The following is a 14552-nucleotide window of genomic DNA, read 5'->3' as shown; positions in this document are numbered from 1 at the left end:
TTGTTTCATCTCTTCATCTTGAAGTGGCAGTTGAGTTGTACTTTGTAAAAGATAGTTACAGCACGTATTTAGGAGGCAGAGAGTCAGGGAGAGCTGAAACAACAATTCAGAGGTGTAGTCTCACATGCCACTGAAGTAGAAAATTGAATGAAGCTTCTTAGGGTGGGCTAGTTATAAAGAGGAATACTGAGGGGGAAACAGAGCAGGAGGAGTCTAACTTAGTGGAAGCTAGTGAAAGAAAACTGGAGGATTTACAAATCACCACCTGCAGTATTTCTGCATCAGCTTCTTCTGTGAGCTCTTTGAATATCTAGAAATTTGAAACCAGCTTCAAATCTCAGGGTCTGATTCATTTTAAGTGTATCAGCTCATGATCAATTCATTCCTGTTATACACTTGTTTAGATGGGTTTAAAACCATGGTTATTATAAACTTTCTGTGTAGTCAGGGCCTTCTGTAAGATGGGAAGAGTTCTGGAGCAGGGGACCTGTTCACGGGGTCTGTAATCACACATAACTGCTGGGATAACTGGATGTGAAATTTTGTTACAATGACTGGTAGAAACAGTGTCTGTAAAGTGCCTCTGTTCTGGTAGAGGGTATGAACTCTGTCTAGACTTCTGACATTTTATTTATACATTGCATAAGTACAAATTACTATGTTAGGGGACAAATTTAATCAATATGCAAGTGCTACAGAGGAAGATCCTCCATAAGGACAATGAATGACTTGGACAAAGACCGATGGGATGAAATGCATCCCTTACCATATGCTTTGCAAACTCCATGGAATCTGGCAGCACCAAAAAACCCAACTTCTTGACAATTCAACACTTAGTTTATAGTCATGCTTTTAGGGATGAAAGATCTTTTTTTGGGTGATGTGCTGATAAGCCAGCATCTGCAGTTTTGGGGAGAAGCAGTAGTTTCTAGGCAAGAATGGGAATCCAAGGGGGTAATATTCTTCTAGTCCTGCAGCATTGATTAGTCTTTTGACTACCAAAAGCACAATAGATGAAAATAAGGCTAAATTTACAAGTTAATTCCTTGGAAATGGTCATATCAAGACTATAGATTTCAAGTAGAAGGCTTTCTACACCTGTTGCACATCTGCAGCAAACACCTTGAGTCAAATCTGAATGGTTTGTAGCTGAATTATTCACAAAGCTCTGAGGCACCTTGTGCCTGGAGCCACATTTGAATTAAGAAGCTCCTTGGTAGTCTTGCAGAACTAAAAACTCAATACAAAGAGCTTTATGGTTCTGTAGAAACCAACTCAAGATGGGGCTGATGCCGAGTCTAAGCTAAGCTCTGCAAGTCTCCACTGGAAGCTTCTCAGAATGACTGCACACTGCTTCCCAGGATGTCTCATGATATCAATATTATTTAGTGTGCTTTTTTCTCTTACTGTGACTGTTTCAGCATGATGCTTGTACTTTCATTTCCAAGAATTTTCATGAAAGAGGTAGTGTTCAAATTTGGAATTTATATTGCTGTAAGTGATACAGGCTGAATCTGAGTGCCATTTTTCAAGAGTGTTTCAAAAGGCCAGTTGAATAGTTCAAGATTTAAAGAAAAGCTTTTGACCTTCTGGTGAACTGCAGTGGCAAACAAAAGTTCAAATGTTAGTTGCTATTCCTCCAGCATGTAGAACCATACAATGTATAAGTGTGCCAAATTTCAGTCTTCTAGTTTAATGAGAATATGACAAATAATTATATTCCAATAAAAGAAGAAAATATATTGTATAACATTTACTATAGTTTTCAGCAATTCTCCCTGCACAGTTCCCAGGGAGATGAAAAGAATTTAAGTAATTCAGGTGCAGTGCCAGGCCTGACAGGTTTCTGGGCTCCATGGATCATCTAGTACTAAGTAATCAGAACTTGACTCTGGGTATATTAAACTCTGAAACTCTATTGTAAAATTATACTAAAAATCAGAGTATTCCAGTAGTAATTAATTTTGAATAAAAACTGTTTTTTCACAATGTTTGAAGCAAATTAAAGATGAACCAACACATCTGTATGTTGTAGCCTCTAGACAATTTTTTTGCCACTAAAATATTTTAGTATTTATTGGTGTTTCACAAAATAGGGCTGAAAGACATGGGAGTGTGCACCAACTAAGAAGAACCTAAAAATACTGATTATAATTTCAAAGTAAAATACAAGCTAGCTCTTCAGCAGTGTCTGTAATAGAAACAGCTATCTTTTTGTGGTCTTAAGTACACCATATCTTCAGTATTCATAGTTAAAAATAATCCACTTATTATTAGTTTCTTAGGTTCTTCTTCAATAAATTGCATTTGAACACATGGATAAAAGATGAATGGAGTCACTTCTACGATTCACTGTATGTAAAAGAGAATTTGATTGATCCACTGCTAAGGTAAGTAGAACTTAGTAGTCTCTGGCCAGCTGAAAGTTTAAAAACTGGGGAAGTCTTACCCTGAAAGCTGAGTTTTCTGTTAAAGTGTTTCTTCTGTTGAAGTCTCTCAGAACCCTTCTTGTCTTCATGAGACTTTAGTGATCCCTTTTACTTACCCAGAGGCAAGGTTCTGTCATAGAAAAGTTCTTTCACAGCTGTTGTACATGTACTCCCTGGTGCCCCTGAATATATCAAACATCATAATCTGAAAAAAAAAAAAGATAGAAGGTTCAAATTATCTTACCGAGTTAGAGTCATGCCTCATAAGTCACTTCAACATCTGTGACATTAGGCATTTGAAAAAATGATGTTTGACTTCTCTGAGTTTGGCTTTATGCACAGACTTGTTTATGCCGATGGTCGTAACATCCCTTCTGAGCAAATCAGATAAGCATGTAAACAAGTCTTCTAAAATTATTATTTATTTACACAGTTACAGCATCATTTAACAGCTTAAACGCTCTGAGGTGCCAGGTGCGTCTACACACTGGTTGGGTGGTGATAAAGTAGCAACAGGACCCTTGCCAGTCTGGAACATTTCCATGTTCCATGGGCAAACACCAGCTCTGCAGCCTACTGGGTCACTTTTTCACTGGTTTTATCCAGAACAGTATAGATTAACCCAGATGATGGCAGGCACTGTTAGACAAAAACATGCTACAAACAATGTCAGCTGAAAAAGAGTTTGCATCTGGTTCTGCCATATCAGAGTCACACTAGAATTAATCCTTTCATACTGTGCAGTTTATGAGCACTCCAGCAAATGTACAGCATAGATTTGGCTTGCACTACTCTGAATTTTACTGACTTCTACAGGAACCACAGGGATGGATATATTTGAAGTCAGAATTTGACTCAAATACTCCAGTGTAGTGACTCTAATTACAACATTTGCTTACAATGCTGTAAAGATACAGATAGAGAGGTAGAGATAGAGGTACACATCCATATTCACACCATTTTTATATGTTCACATGCATGCAGGCAGATGCTTAGGCCACTGCTTGTTTCATTAGCACTCAGCTTATTGGAGCTGTCCTTCACAGTCAGTTCCACTCAGTGGAATGAATTGTGTTTTGCCTAGAAGTGGTAAATGTAAGTGATACAAGAATGTTAAAGACCAGACTTGGTTCCTGCGTTTGAAACTTCCTTCAGGGGGCTGAGGATGCATTGATGAGTTTAGTCAGTTCAGTAGTGGAAATTCTTTTACATATGTCTTTGTGTTCCTCTTTCTAATGTCAATTATGTTGATATAAAGAGTCCTATTTATTTTAGTGGAGCTTCATCACTTGCACAAGTTACTTGCAAGGCTCCTCCTGTAATGACAGTACACTGTTTGTGTCTTACCTTTAATATGCCCCTTCCTGTCATTCCTTGGAAGAATTTTGAACCTTCATACAAGTCCAAATGCAAACACAGAGAAAAAATAATCTTGGCTGCCCCCAGGGTTCACTGAGGGTTCATTTGCTAACTCACCAAACTCCTTACATCTTTCTATCTTTTTTACTAGAACTGCCTGTGCTTTGAGATTGATTTGTGTGTGCTCTGTTGGTTGGTACAAGTGACATTATTCAGACCACTGTTTGTTCATAGTCTCTTCATTTAAGTGTGTTAAGTGTGTAATTAGCTTATGACAGCTGCTTTTCTGATTCATAGTCTGGTCCTGTTGCAAAACGAACTGGCAGCAAGGAATAGTTGCTTAGTCTGTAAAAACTGTGGCTATTTCACCAGTAGTAATCTGAATGGACCAGCATCTATCAAGAGGTCAAGTAACACAGTGCAACTAAATCCTGAATACAGATTCATAGACCAGTTTTATCAAAATTGAATGGCTGAAAGCCTTACAGAATTTGCACCCATGCCAACCTCAAATAGTGTGTAAGTTTGTATGAAATTAAAAAAAAATAAAATAAAATTGAAAATTCTGTTTTTATTTGAAGATGGCAGCCAAAAGTCCAGCAACTGATTGAACAACTAACAAATAAATTAAATAATTGTGCTACCACTGTCAAGACTTCTAAAGTCACTCAGCCAAAGGAATTTAATTTGACTGTGCCCAAACCACATGCCATTCCTCTACCTCTGCCAACACATCTGCCAGTACTGGAAAAAAGACGACCTGTAAGTTGATTTATGATTTGAAAAACTCTAAATTTTTTGTATGCTTGTGCACAAAATCTTGGTAGGGGAGTTAATAACCTCTTTTAAGTGAGAATAGAAAATCTACAACCTTTGACAGATCAAAAAGGACTTTGGCAATAATCTATGTTATTGAAGGTCAGATTTCTAAAAAATCCACCGATAAACTAATTCTTTTCATTTCAGTGAATGTTGTGGAAGCGAGTGGTAAGCCAAACAGAGGAAAGGGAAAAGGTTGGTTCTTGTAGTCATTTTGTGACTTTCAGAGGTAGAATTACAAAATGGGTATAAATTGATGGCAGCATTGATACAAGTGTTTCTGATAGTCCTTGGCTTTGTAAGATGCTTGCTTTGGATAATGCACCGAAGCAGGTAAGAAAAGAACATTGAAATGAAAATGTTTTATTAACTTAGATTTTTTTGTAGATGAACTCTCATTAAAATAAACAGAAAAGCAATTTAACTGGAAATGAGGTGGACTCTAGGTTTGCAGCTCCTCCTTGAGGGTGGAATTTTATTTCTTTCTAACTGCATTAGTGCTGACTCTCTGAAATAAATATTTTTTGAGTTTAAATTCATTGCTCATCCTCAAATGAGACTAGATGTATCTTTGAAATACTAAGTTGTTATTTTACTGATTATCTCAGATTGTGGTTCAGTTACACTGGTACAAATCAGAGACCCACAACTGGTTTTAAGTTATCTCTCTGGGGTAAAGCAAACAGGATCTGGGATCAAGCTGCTGTGAGTAACTTAATAAGGACTCCAAATCCATCTGTATTCAATGCAGTGGGAAGTGAGCTTGGAAATCATAGATTTGGGCATTATCTGCCACCTTGTATTAGCATTTCAGGTTTTAAATAATACATGTGTTGAATGCTCTTAGAAACCATTTACATCTTAGGATGGCAGAGCAATTTAATGGTACTGTGTTATACAGTTAATGGGATTTTACATTGAAATAGCTTAATACCAGGCCCTGAAAAACTGCATTTAATAACTACTTAATCAGTATAGGAATGAGTCATGTTGCTGTCATTTTAGAACCTTTATGCTGTGCAGCCCCTCTTAGAATAAATTTGCTTTAACACAGATGCATTTAGTGAAGTTCATTTGGGGTGTTAGGATTATACTAAATTTGGTTTACATTCTGGCCAGGTCTGCAAATTTAAAGCTTGTGTGGATCTAAAACCAATAGTGTAGTAGTGACACATGTTGTACTCGTTTCTGTGCCTATCTCAGCAAATTAAGCTTCACTTTAATTTGCCATATTGTTATCAGTATCACCATTTCACATCCTGAAAGGAAGAGAGACTGAAAAGACAAGCTCAGATGGCAAGAGTCAGTAAAGTGAGAGTTTATTTTTGAAATTTAACAATGAAACTACTCACTCTAAATATTTGGTCTAAATATTATAAATTCTTGTTTCCACTGGCCTTTGCACATGGATGCAGACACAAGTATGCACATATGCACTCACACATTCATAAATACAATTCTACAAAGGAGTGCTTTGCCTTGAAGTTTTCAAAGGAGACAAATAGAGACAGGTGCTTAAACCTGATAACATGCAAAATTATTTGGACACATTTAACTTCCTTGGATATCTTGGCCTAGAGTGACACATAAAATCCATTCTTTTAGTATCAGCACTGTACCAGAACAATAAGATTATACAATGATTTTATTTTTAGATTTTCTAAAAACCAATAATAGCTTTTAAAAAACAAAAAGGCTGCACTGGGATGTTATTGTAATGCCTTTCAGCCAAATTTAATGTATTTTTTAGATATTTTCCTTATTATTTCAGCTGTGCTTCATGAAAGAAATTGCTGATTGTTTAAAATAATTAACTGGGTGAAATAATTTAAGCAATACAGAGGATTTTGTTTGCAAATATAGAGACCAAACAATAGATTTATGATCTTATATGTATAAAAATAGAAACCCTTAATACAATAGCATTGCATTAGCTTGTCCTTGTCCACCTTACAACAATAACTTTTAAAAAAGAGTGATGAAAGTTTAGAGCAATTAATAATTTTGTTCTTCCTTAAACTTCTTGTGGTACCTACTCCCAAAATAAACCTCTGGTTAAGGGATATCCACACAGCCTGTGTGAGCTTGACCACTGGCTGGAGAGGGAAAGCAAGGTTGGTGTCTTACTCCCAGCCCTCTTTTTTCACATTTGGATTAAGTAGGTACAGTTTGGCCTTTTTGATCTCTCTGCTGCTGGAATTTACAATTTACTTACAGTGACCTCTTATCCTCTTCCAGCAGCTGGGTAATTGCTGTATTTGCCTACCTGTCTGTCTGCCTGGTACTCATACCATGGTGTCTGAGGGCTGAATTACAAGGCTAAGAACATTTTTGAAACAGAGCTGATTGAAAAGTCTCCTCCTTAAATTACTTGGAATAAGCATAGCTGTTTCTGAGGAGAGATTTCCAGCTTACATTGGCAGATGAGTGCAGTTTTGCAGGTAAAGCACATGACTAGGAAGGAGAGTGAAATAAACTGATACTCACTGCATGTGCAACCCTTTGCACATCCTCTGGGCTTTAATTTCTCCATCTATGAAAGCATAATAAAAATTCTTAGATACTGCTGGGAAATACTTTCATTTCTGCTTTACTTAAAAAGCTCACAAAAATACTTGAGCAGTCTCACCAGTGCATTTAATTGCTAGCTTCTTCTGTTTGTGCATTTATTGTAGCTGCAGATAAAGATATCACATAGTAAAGGCAGTGGAAAGTCACAGAATCACAATCCATCAGATTCAAGACTTTTTGAAAGCACAGCTCTTTATATAGTCCAATAAAGCTAGATGGGATTCACATGTTCCCTAAACTGATCTCCAGTACAATACAGACTATACATTTCTCCCATTAATTCTTTAATTAATTTTGTAACTTCTAATTGATCTAGAACATTTTTAGCAAGATAAACATTTAAGCAGATGCCCACTAAACTGTCAGACTACCTCACCCACATAGGAAGGAGACATCCAGTCTTTTTTCAGAGTTTGCTCTGGTCAAAATTTGTTGCTCAAGCAAATCTTGAAATCTCCCCAAAGTCCCTAGTCTCCTGTTGATCCCTAGGACAGCCATACAGTCACTTCCTGGTCATTTTAGCTGTAGCACTTTCTGATCTGTGAATGCTTTCCCAAATCTTTGATTAATGCTAGGAGGGCCCTTTCAGTCCTCAGCCTCCAAACATTTAATCCATACCTCCAGTGGTTTTCCCTTACAAGGACATTGGGACAGCCATGGTAAACCAGAGCAAAGGCCCATTTTGCCCAGTGTGTGTTTTCCAGCAGTGGCTAAACACAGATGTCTGGGAAGACCAGAGGGATGGGACAAGCACAGCTGCTGCTTTCTCCACCTGCCTTCTCAGTCTCCCACCATTTCAGCTCAAGGACTTCCTCAGTTACAATGAAGTTTCTGGATATTTATTAAAGTTCAGAGGATTTCTCTTCCCTAAACTTCATTGGAGTCCCTGTAACTTGTTGCTACTACCACACAGGGTGCCAGAGAGCTCCACAGCTTAGCTTTATTCAGCTGCCCTATGTGGCTGTCAGTGCTGTGAAACTGAAGTTTATGAGATGTCAAACAGAACTGTTCCCATTCTGGCAACATTTTTTTCCCCTTTAATAGGGCCTATAGGACTTACTATTGTTTTAGCCTTTCTTGTACTAGTTTCACATTTTTTTTTCATTTGACCAGAGATTATATTACATTAGACAGGACTGAAAAGCCTGGGTAGTTCCAGCTAATTGGAATCCATCCCTGTCTTCTACACTGGCACTAATAGAAAAGAATCAATATTTAAAAAATAATTGCTGCTGTTCTATGGTAAAAGTGAATGTTTTACTTGGAACATTTTATATCCTATGTTCTAGAGATTTTTTTCTTTTAATGTAGGTTCCTCCAAGCACCTACAAACCTCCAAAGGAAATAAAGCAACTAGAGGAAATCAAAGATAAAAATTTCCAAAAAGCAAGCGTAAGTATATTATATTCTTGTTCTACTCCTTCCTTTCTTCTAAACTTGTTCTTCTGTATTGTTCCATCTTCACAGGTCTTAGAACTTTATCTGAAACGTATCTGCTTTTGCACCTAAATTTTGCACCTGTGGCTCTTTCTCTATAGAGTCATGAAGTTTGTATCCTCTATTCTGTTCTAGCACCCTTTCCCCATCTTCTTTATTTTATTATTAATTGTCTGAGGCAAGTGACACCTTTTAGTCACTATACAAGTACCACATGAGAAATTTTGCAAGTGGGCATATAAGGCAGCAGAAACATGATTACTTCCTTGTCTTCTCAAGCTTGAAGTAGTTTGATGGCTCTTTTACTCCCACAAGAAATGTGGATATTTAAGGTATTTGGTTATTAGTTAAGGCTTCAAATTACAAAATATGTTCAATATTTTTGTTTTCTGTAGTAAATGATAAATAACCATGTCATCATCCACTGTTTTAAAATATCAGCAGACTCTGACTTCTCTTTTTGTGCAGACTTCATACTCTTTCCTTCAGCAGCTGAGAGAGCAGGAAGTCATCCTGGCTTGTACCCGGTCTGTGTGTTAAGAGAGCAGGAGAAGGGAGGCCTGGAAAAACAAACAGATCCAGTTATTTTATCCAAACTTTGACACAAATCTTGTTCAATGATTTAGCTCCTGTCATAGTTAAAGCAGATTGTTATCATCTTCTCCTAGGAAAGGAATTAATTTAATGTCCATTTCCACTTTCTTTCTCCCTCCCCACACTGCAGTCACCACATGCAATTAAATAATGGTATAAGCTTGATAAAAGGTATTGCCATGTGACTCCTTTTTAACTGCACTCTCACACCTCCATTCTGAAAATGCCTGACTCTAGTTTTCACTGGCCAGTACAAGTCCATTCATCACTGTTCTGGGCTCTCCTCATGTCCTTGTGAAAGGGGCATTGGATTCTGTTCCGAGACCATAGTAAGTGCTTTAATGTGGGATAGATTCTAGGGGGATAAACTTTGCATTCCTTTTGCTGGCCCATCACACTACCTATGCTTGATATTTCATTATAAAACAATAAAACATTAATTTTTTTATTCTTTTGTTATTTTCATGTTGTTGGGGAAGCACATCTCTATTTGTCTGTGTGCTTATTTGTACATTACCAACTTCTTAGAAAAACTGGGAAGGAAAAGCTAAATATCACAGTGCCTAAATTGTCAAAAATCTATGGCAACTATAAAATCACTTTACAACCAGCCACATTCTTCAGTAGAGAAAATGCATGAATACAAGAAACAAAGAAAAACCACCGCAGAAATTATAGCTGCAATAACAGCAGCTTTTGCCGCCTCTGGAAATGTTATAAAAGGCATCCAAAGCATTCACAAAGGTCAGTTCCCTTGAGTGTTTGCTAAGCAAGCTGAAATGATGGGTCCTAACAGAAATATGCATGAAAAAAGCCATTTGTTTCATAGCATTTTTGCAGAAGCTGTAGCTGTCATTATAAGAACCGTGTCTGAGCATCTGTGAGGAATGAGAACATTGGAAGCCACACTCCAGACAGTTATGGAAGCACTGATGTCATCAGCTGCTGCCCAGAAAGCCATTAGAAAAATCTAGTCTGTGTTTCACAGCTCTGATTAGGAATTTGGTTTACAACCAAAAGAAATATACAAAAACTGGAAACATGGTTGCCTGCGCTTCCCTCTTTAAAATGACAGAGGGAATTACTGCCAGAGGTGTGCCCATTGGAGCAACCCCTGGTGCTGTGATCGCCTGATCATAATCTTCTAATGTAACTCAAAAACAAAGCCACTGTTTGTCAGCTATGTGGAAACAGTTACCAGTACCAATGGTACTGATGTGCCATGGATAAGTATGATGCTTTTAAGTTGAAATCTGGATGAGCAACATGTTTCATACAGATGGACCTGTCAAAGGCCTGATGCCCTGTGCAGAGGATACAACCATGCAGAACTGTGTAGAAAATCAAGAGTTGCTTACTTCAAGTCTTTAATCAAGAATGAAAATTCATATAAATACTAAGTCAAGCTTTCAGGGTCCGTCTTGGGGCCAGTGTTATTTAATGTCTTCATTAACAACAGAGATGAAGGGATCAAGTGCACCCTCAGCATATTTACTGATGACACCAAGCTGAGTGGTACAGTTGACACTCCTGAAGGATGTAATGCCATCCAGATGGACCTGACAAGCTCAAGAATTGGGCCCATGGGAATCTTGTGAGGTTTAACGAGACCAAGTGCAAGGTGCTGCGCCTGGGTCGGGGCAAATCCCCCATATCAACAGAAGCTGGGGGACGAACAGATCAAAAGCAGCCCTGCTGAGAGGAACTTGGGGGTGCTGATGGATGAGAGGCTGGACATGAGCCAGCCACGTGCACCTGCAGCTCAGAAAGCCAACTGTGTCCTGGACTGTATCCAAAGCAGCAGAACTGTGGCCAGCAGAGAGAAGGAGGGGATTCTGCCCGTCTACTCTGCTCTGGTGAGACCCCTCCTGCAGTGCTGCATCCAACTCAGCACAGGAAGGACATCAACCTGTTGGAGCAAGTCCAGAGCAGGACCACCAAGATGATGAGAGGGATGGAGCACCTCTCCTATGAAGTGATGACTTTGGGGTGACCTAACTGTGGCCTTCCAGTACCTCAAGGGAGCCCACAAGAAAGATGAAGAGAAACCTTTGACAAGGCCATGTAGTGACAGGGCAAGGGGGAATGGCTTCAAACTGAAAGAGAGTAGGTTTTCATTAGTTGTTAGGAAGAAATTCTTTACTGTGAATGGGGTAAGGCACTGGCACGTGTTGCTCAGAGAAACTGTAGATGCCCCATCCCTGGAAGTGTTCAAGGCCAGGCTGGATGTGGCTCTGAGCAACCTGGTCTAGGGAAAGGTGTCCCTGTCCATGGCAAGGGGGCTGGAACTGGATGACCCAAGCCATTCTATGATTCAATGAATAGACCCTGAGATTAGCTTAGTTGGTTAGAGCACAGTGCTAATGCCAAGGTTGTGGGTTTGATCCCAGTAGGGGCCACTCATGAGTTGAACTTGATGATCCTTGTGGGTCCCTTCGAACCCAGAATATTCTGTGAAAATAGTGGTCAGGGCTGCAAGGCTTTTTAAACAAAATTATTCTTAGAGAATTTAAATGTACCACACTCTTCAAGTTAATTGTTGTAATTGCAGGATCTGCTCCTGAAAGCAAATACTGACCAGTTCAGGTGTGCAACCATGAAGCCTGAAAAGAGAGAGGTATGCTACAAAATACTTCCTTACCTAAAAATCCCCCAGTATGAAGATGAAAAACGACTGGAGTATTTAAAGATCTCAGTGTATTTGAAAAATTATATTTACTCAGGCTTAGGAATTATGTGGTATGATTTATAGCTGTACTGTCATTTCACATCCATATACCAACCCCTGCCTCTTTGGATGCATAATGCACAACCCCCTTTTCTTCTGGTGCTGCTTTATTATTCTCCTAATTATGAGACAATCAGCCTTTCTGTGAAACTCCTCCAACAAGTCTCCAAACTGGCAATATTTCTCTAAATCCACTTATTATTTTTCCATTAACTTTTATGCCACAGAGTCACCAAGCTGAGGGAATAACAGTCCCATTCATACAGAATTCTTGCTTTGGTTGATTCCCAGTTTGCAGTTATGTCACTAAGCTATGTATGTAATATATACATTTCAGCATCACTGCTTCATATTCTATTCACTGTGTTCATCCCCATGATACCAGACAGTTTCATATCAGTATCTATAGTGAACATGATAAAATTAAATTAATAACCATCAGTAGAATTCTACCACTAATTAATAATTTCATGAAGTGTGCTTTGACACTCTATTTTGTCCTCCCAGTATCTATTTCAGTTAAAAGCTGAATTTATTAATACATATATAAGTAATATTTCATAGTCAAACAGCATCACTTACTTTTTACCATTATCTTAGTCAATAAATTTTAGTTAATATCTAGACCTACATTTCTGTGGTCATTTGATTTGAAATTTTCCCACTAAATGGGGTGTACATAGCAAGTTTTTGTGGATATAACAATTCCAAAATATGTCCCCTATGTATTTGTTACTCTAGATGAATATTCAAGTGTTATTTTTGATAAATAACTAATATTTTTTGCTGAATAATTGAAAATCTGTTTCTGAAATGAAACCATATATTTTGGTTTGAACTGCAGAGCACACATGACAGTATGAAGAGTAAACCATCATTCCGGGCTCAGAAGATCCAGAGTAAGGTGAGAAACCTTTAAGGAACTGATGTCAGATGTGCTTGAAAATTTTGGAGTGAAAAACACACATGCAAATCCTGTGGTGACACAAACTCTCCTAGAATCCATGTTTTTACACTAAGGTCTGTGGCCAGGAGCATGGGATGGGTTGGTCTGTGGCTTATAGATTTTTTCCTATGCACCATGAACAATCCACAAAGAAATGGTCAGGGAGCAACAGGAGTGTGGCTACTCCATGAGGGAAGAGAAATAAGGAGCCAAAGGTAATGAAAGCACAGGCAGTGCCCTCACCAACCAGGACACAGTATCTGAACGTGAGAAGGTTGGTGGCAGTGACAGGTTTGCTGACAGCAGGTCACCCTTTGGCAAAGCAAGGCAACAGGTCAGGTCTGGAGTCTGCCCTAGAGGTCCATTCAGGAGATGAGGCTACAACAGCAACCTGTGTCCATGACAGCAGGAGACAGAACTGGAGAGTCAGCCAGGAGTGGAAAACATCCCGGCACAATGGGAAAGGACTGAAGGCCATATCTGAGCTTTAGTGGGGCTCCCAGACCAGTGAGCAGAGGGTGTGAGTGGAGGTTCCAGGGGAGGCTGGTCAGGGTGGTTAAAACCTTTTGGTTCCCTGAGGGCTCTGACAGGTAAATTGTGTGCATTGCACCGTGTAGCCATATTGCCTTTACAGTGTTTTCAGTTACAAAGGGAGAAGATTTTACATAATATGGTAAGAATTGAGAATCATCCCCAGGAAAAAAAGAATTGTAAACCCTTGGGCTGAGAACTTAGCATAAGGACAGAAGAATCTTGCATCAGTAAATCACTGTTTCAAATGAGATCCTAAAGAATGCTGAGCAATCATTCCAGCTAATGACTGTCTGATACACAATATACAATCAGGCTGGATGTTTGTCTTGTTTCCTTCAGATGCATACTGAGGTTATGAAATCCACTATACTGATTGCTTCTCTTCTAGGATTTCCAAGGGTCAGGGAATTGTAAACGTGGAAAATGGGCTGTTCAGCCTTAATGGTGTAACACATGAAAACTCACGTTGCTGTTTCTGCAGTAACTGTACTATGATGATCTTCAGTCTTGTATTTGTTCAATCTGTCACCTTTCATTTGTTTCAAGCTCATATGCAGAATAATTTAAGGTGGAAACTGTGCTTGTATCATGATCTCAAATATCTAGTGAGCAGGTCTGCCTGTGTACTTAGGGACGGCTCATATATACCCTGAAAAGACTCTATTTGGGGAACTGGGCATCTGGCAAGTATTTCTAAAGCCTATCTGGCATTTATCACATACCAGAGTTATCCTTAATAACAGTATCAGCTACTCAGTCTGCTTGCTTATAGTCCAGCAGCATTTAAAGTACAGGAAAGTAGTAAGATCTCAGTTCCTTCTGCACAAAACAGAGGCAACCCCCCCCCCCCCAAACAGGAAACATTTACATAGTTAACCCAAACACACAAGACCTGTAATTATGTGGGCTCAGTTCAAAACTCTGTATATTCCACTCCCTTTTCTGATAATATAAAACCTTAGTGTGGACTACTGAGAGTCAAACCATCTGCCCAAATTGCATAACAAAAAATATGGATCTGGCATCCTCTGGCATTGATCAGGGCCACTTCTAAAACCTGCTAGTGTCTCCTTGAGAAGCATAATCAGTTTTATCTTGTCTGAACACATTTGCCTTAAAGGTTGGTTAGGTGATA

At 38.8% G+C, this 14552-nt stretch overlaps 1 protein-coding gene across 4 annotated transcripts in view; it reads left to right on the top strand.

The window, feature by feature from the left end:
- Positions 1–14552, top strand: part of CFAP99 (cilia and flagella associated protein 99) — a 55540-nt gene that overhangs the window by 20273 nt on the left and 20715 nt on the right. For 3 of the 4 annotated variants that reach the window (XM_051798578.1, XM_051798579.1, XM_051798577.1), the window contains 5 exons: positions 2278–2390; positions 4370–4550; positions 8490–8570; positions 11761–11826; positions 12782–12841. In XM_051798578.1, coding sequence (XP_051654538.1) covers positions 2278–2390; positions 4370–4550; positions 8490–8570; positions 11761–11826; positions 12782–12841 — 501 coding nt within the window. The remainder of the gene's footprint in view (positions 1–2277; positions 2391–4369; positions 4551–8489; positions 8571–11760; positions 11827–12781; positions 12842–14552) is intronic. The other variant, XM_051798580.1, reaches the window with a different exon arrangement.

This window comes from Manacus candei, unplaced genomic scaffold (assembly GCF_025592945.1).
Source record: "Manacus candei isolate 608988 ecotype Guabito, Panama unplaced genomic scaffold, ASM2559294v1 h1tg000048l, whole genome shotgun sequence".
Classification (NCBI taxonomy): Eukaryota; Metazoa; Chordata; class Aves; order Passeriformes; family Pipridae; genus Manacus; species Manacus candei.
The sequence above is the reverse complement of the archived record's forward strand: the minus strand, read 5'-3'. Positions and strand labels throughout refer to the sequence as shown.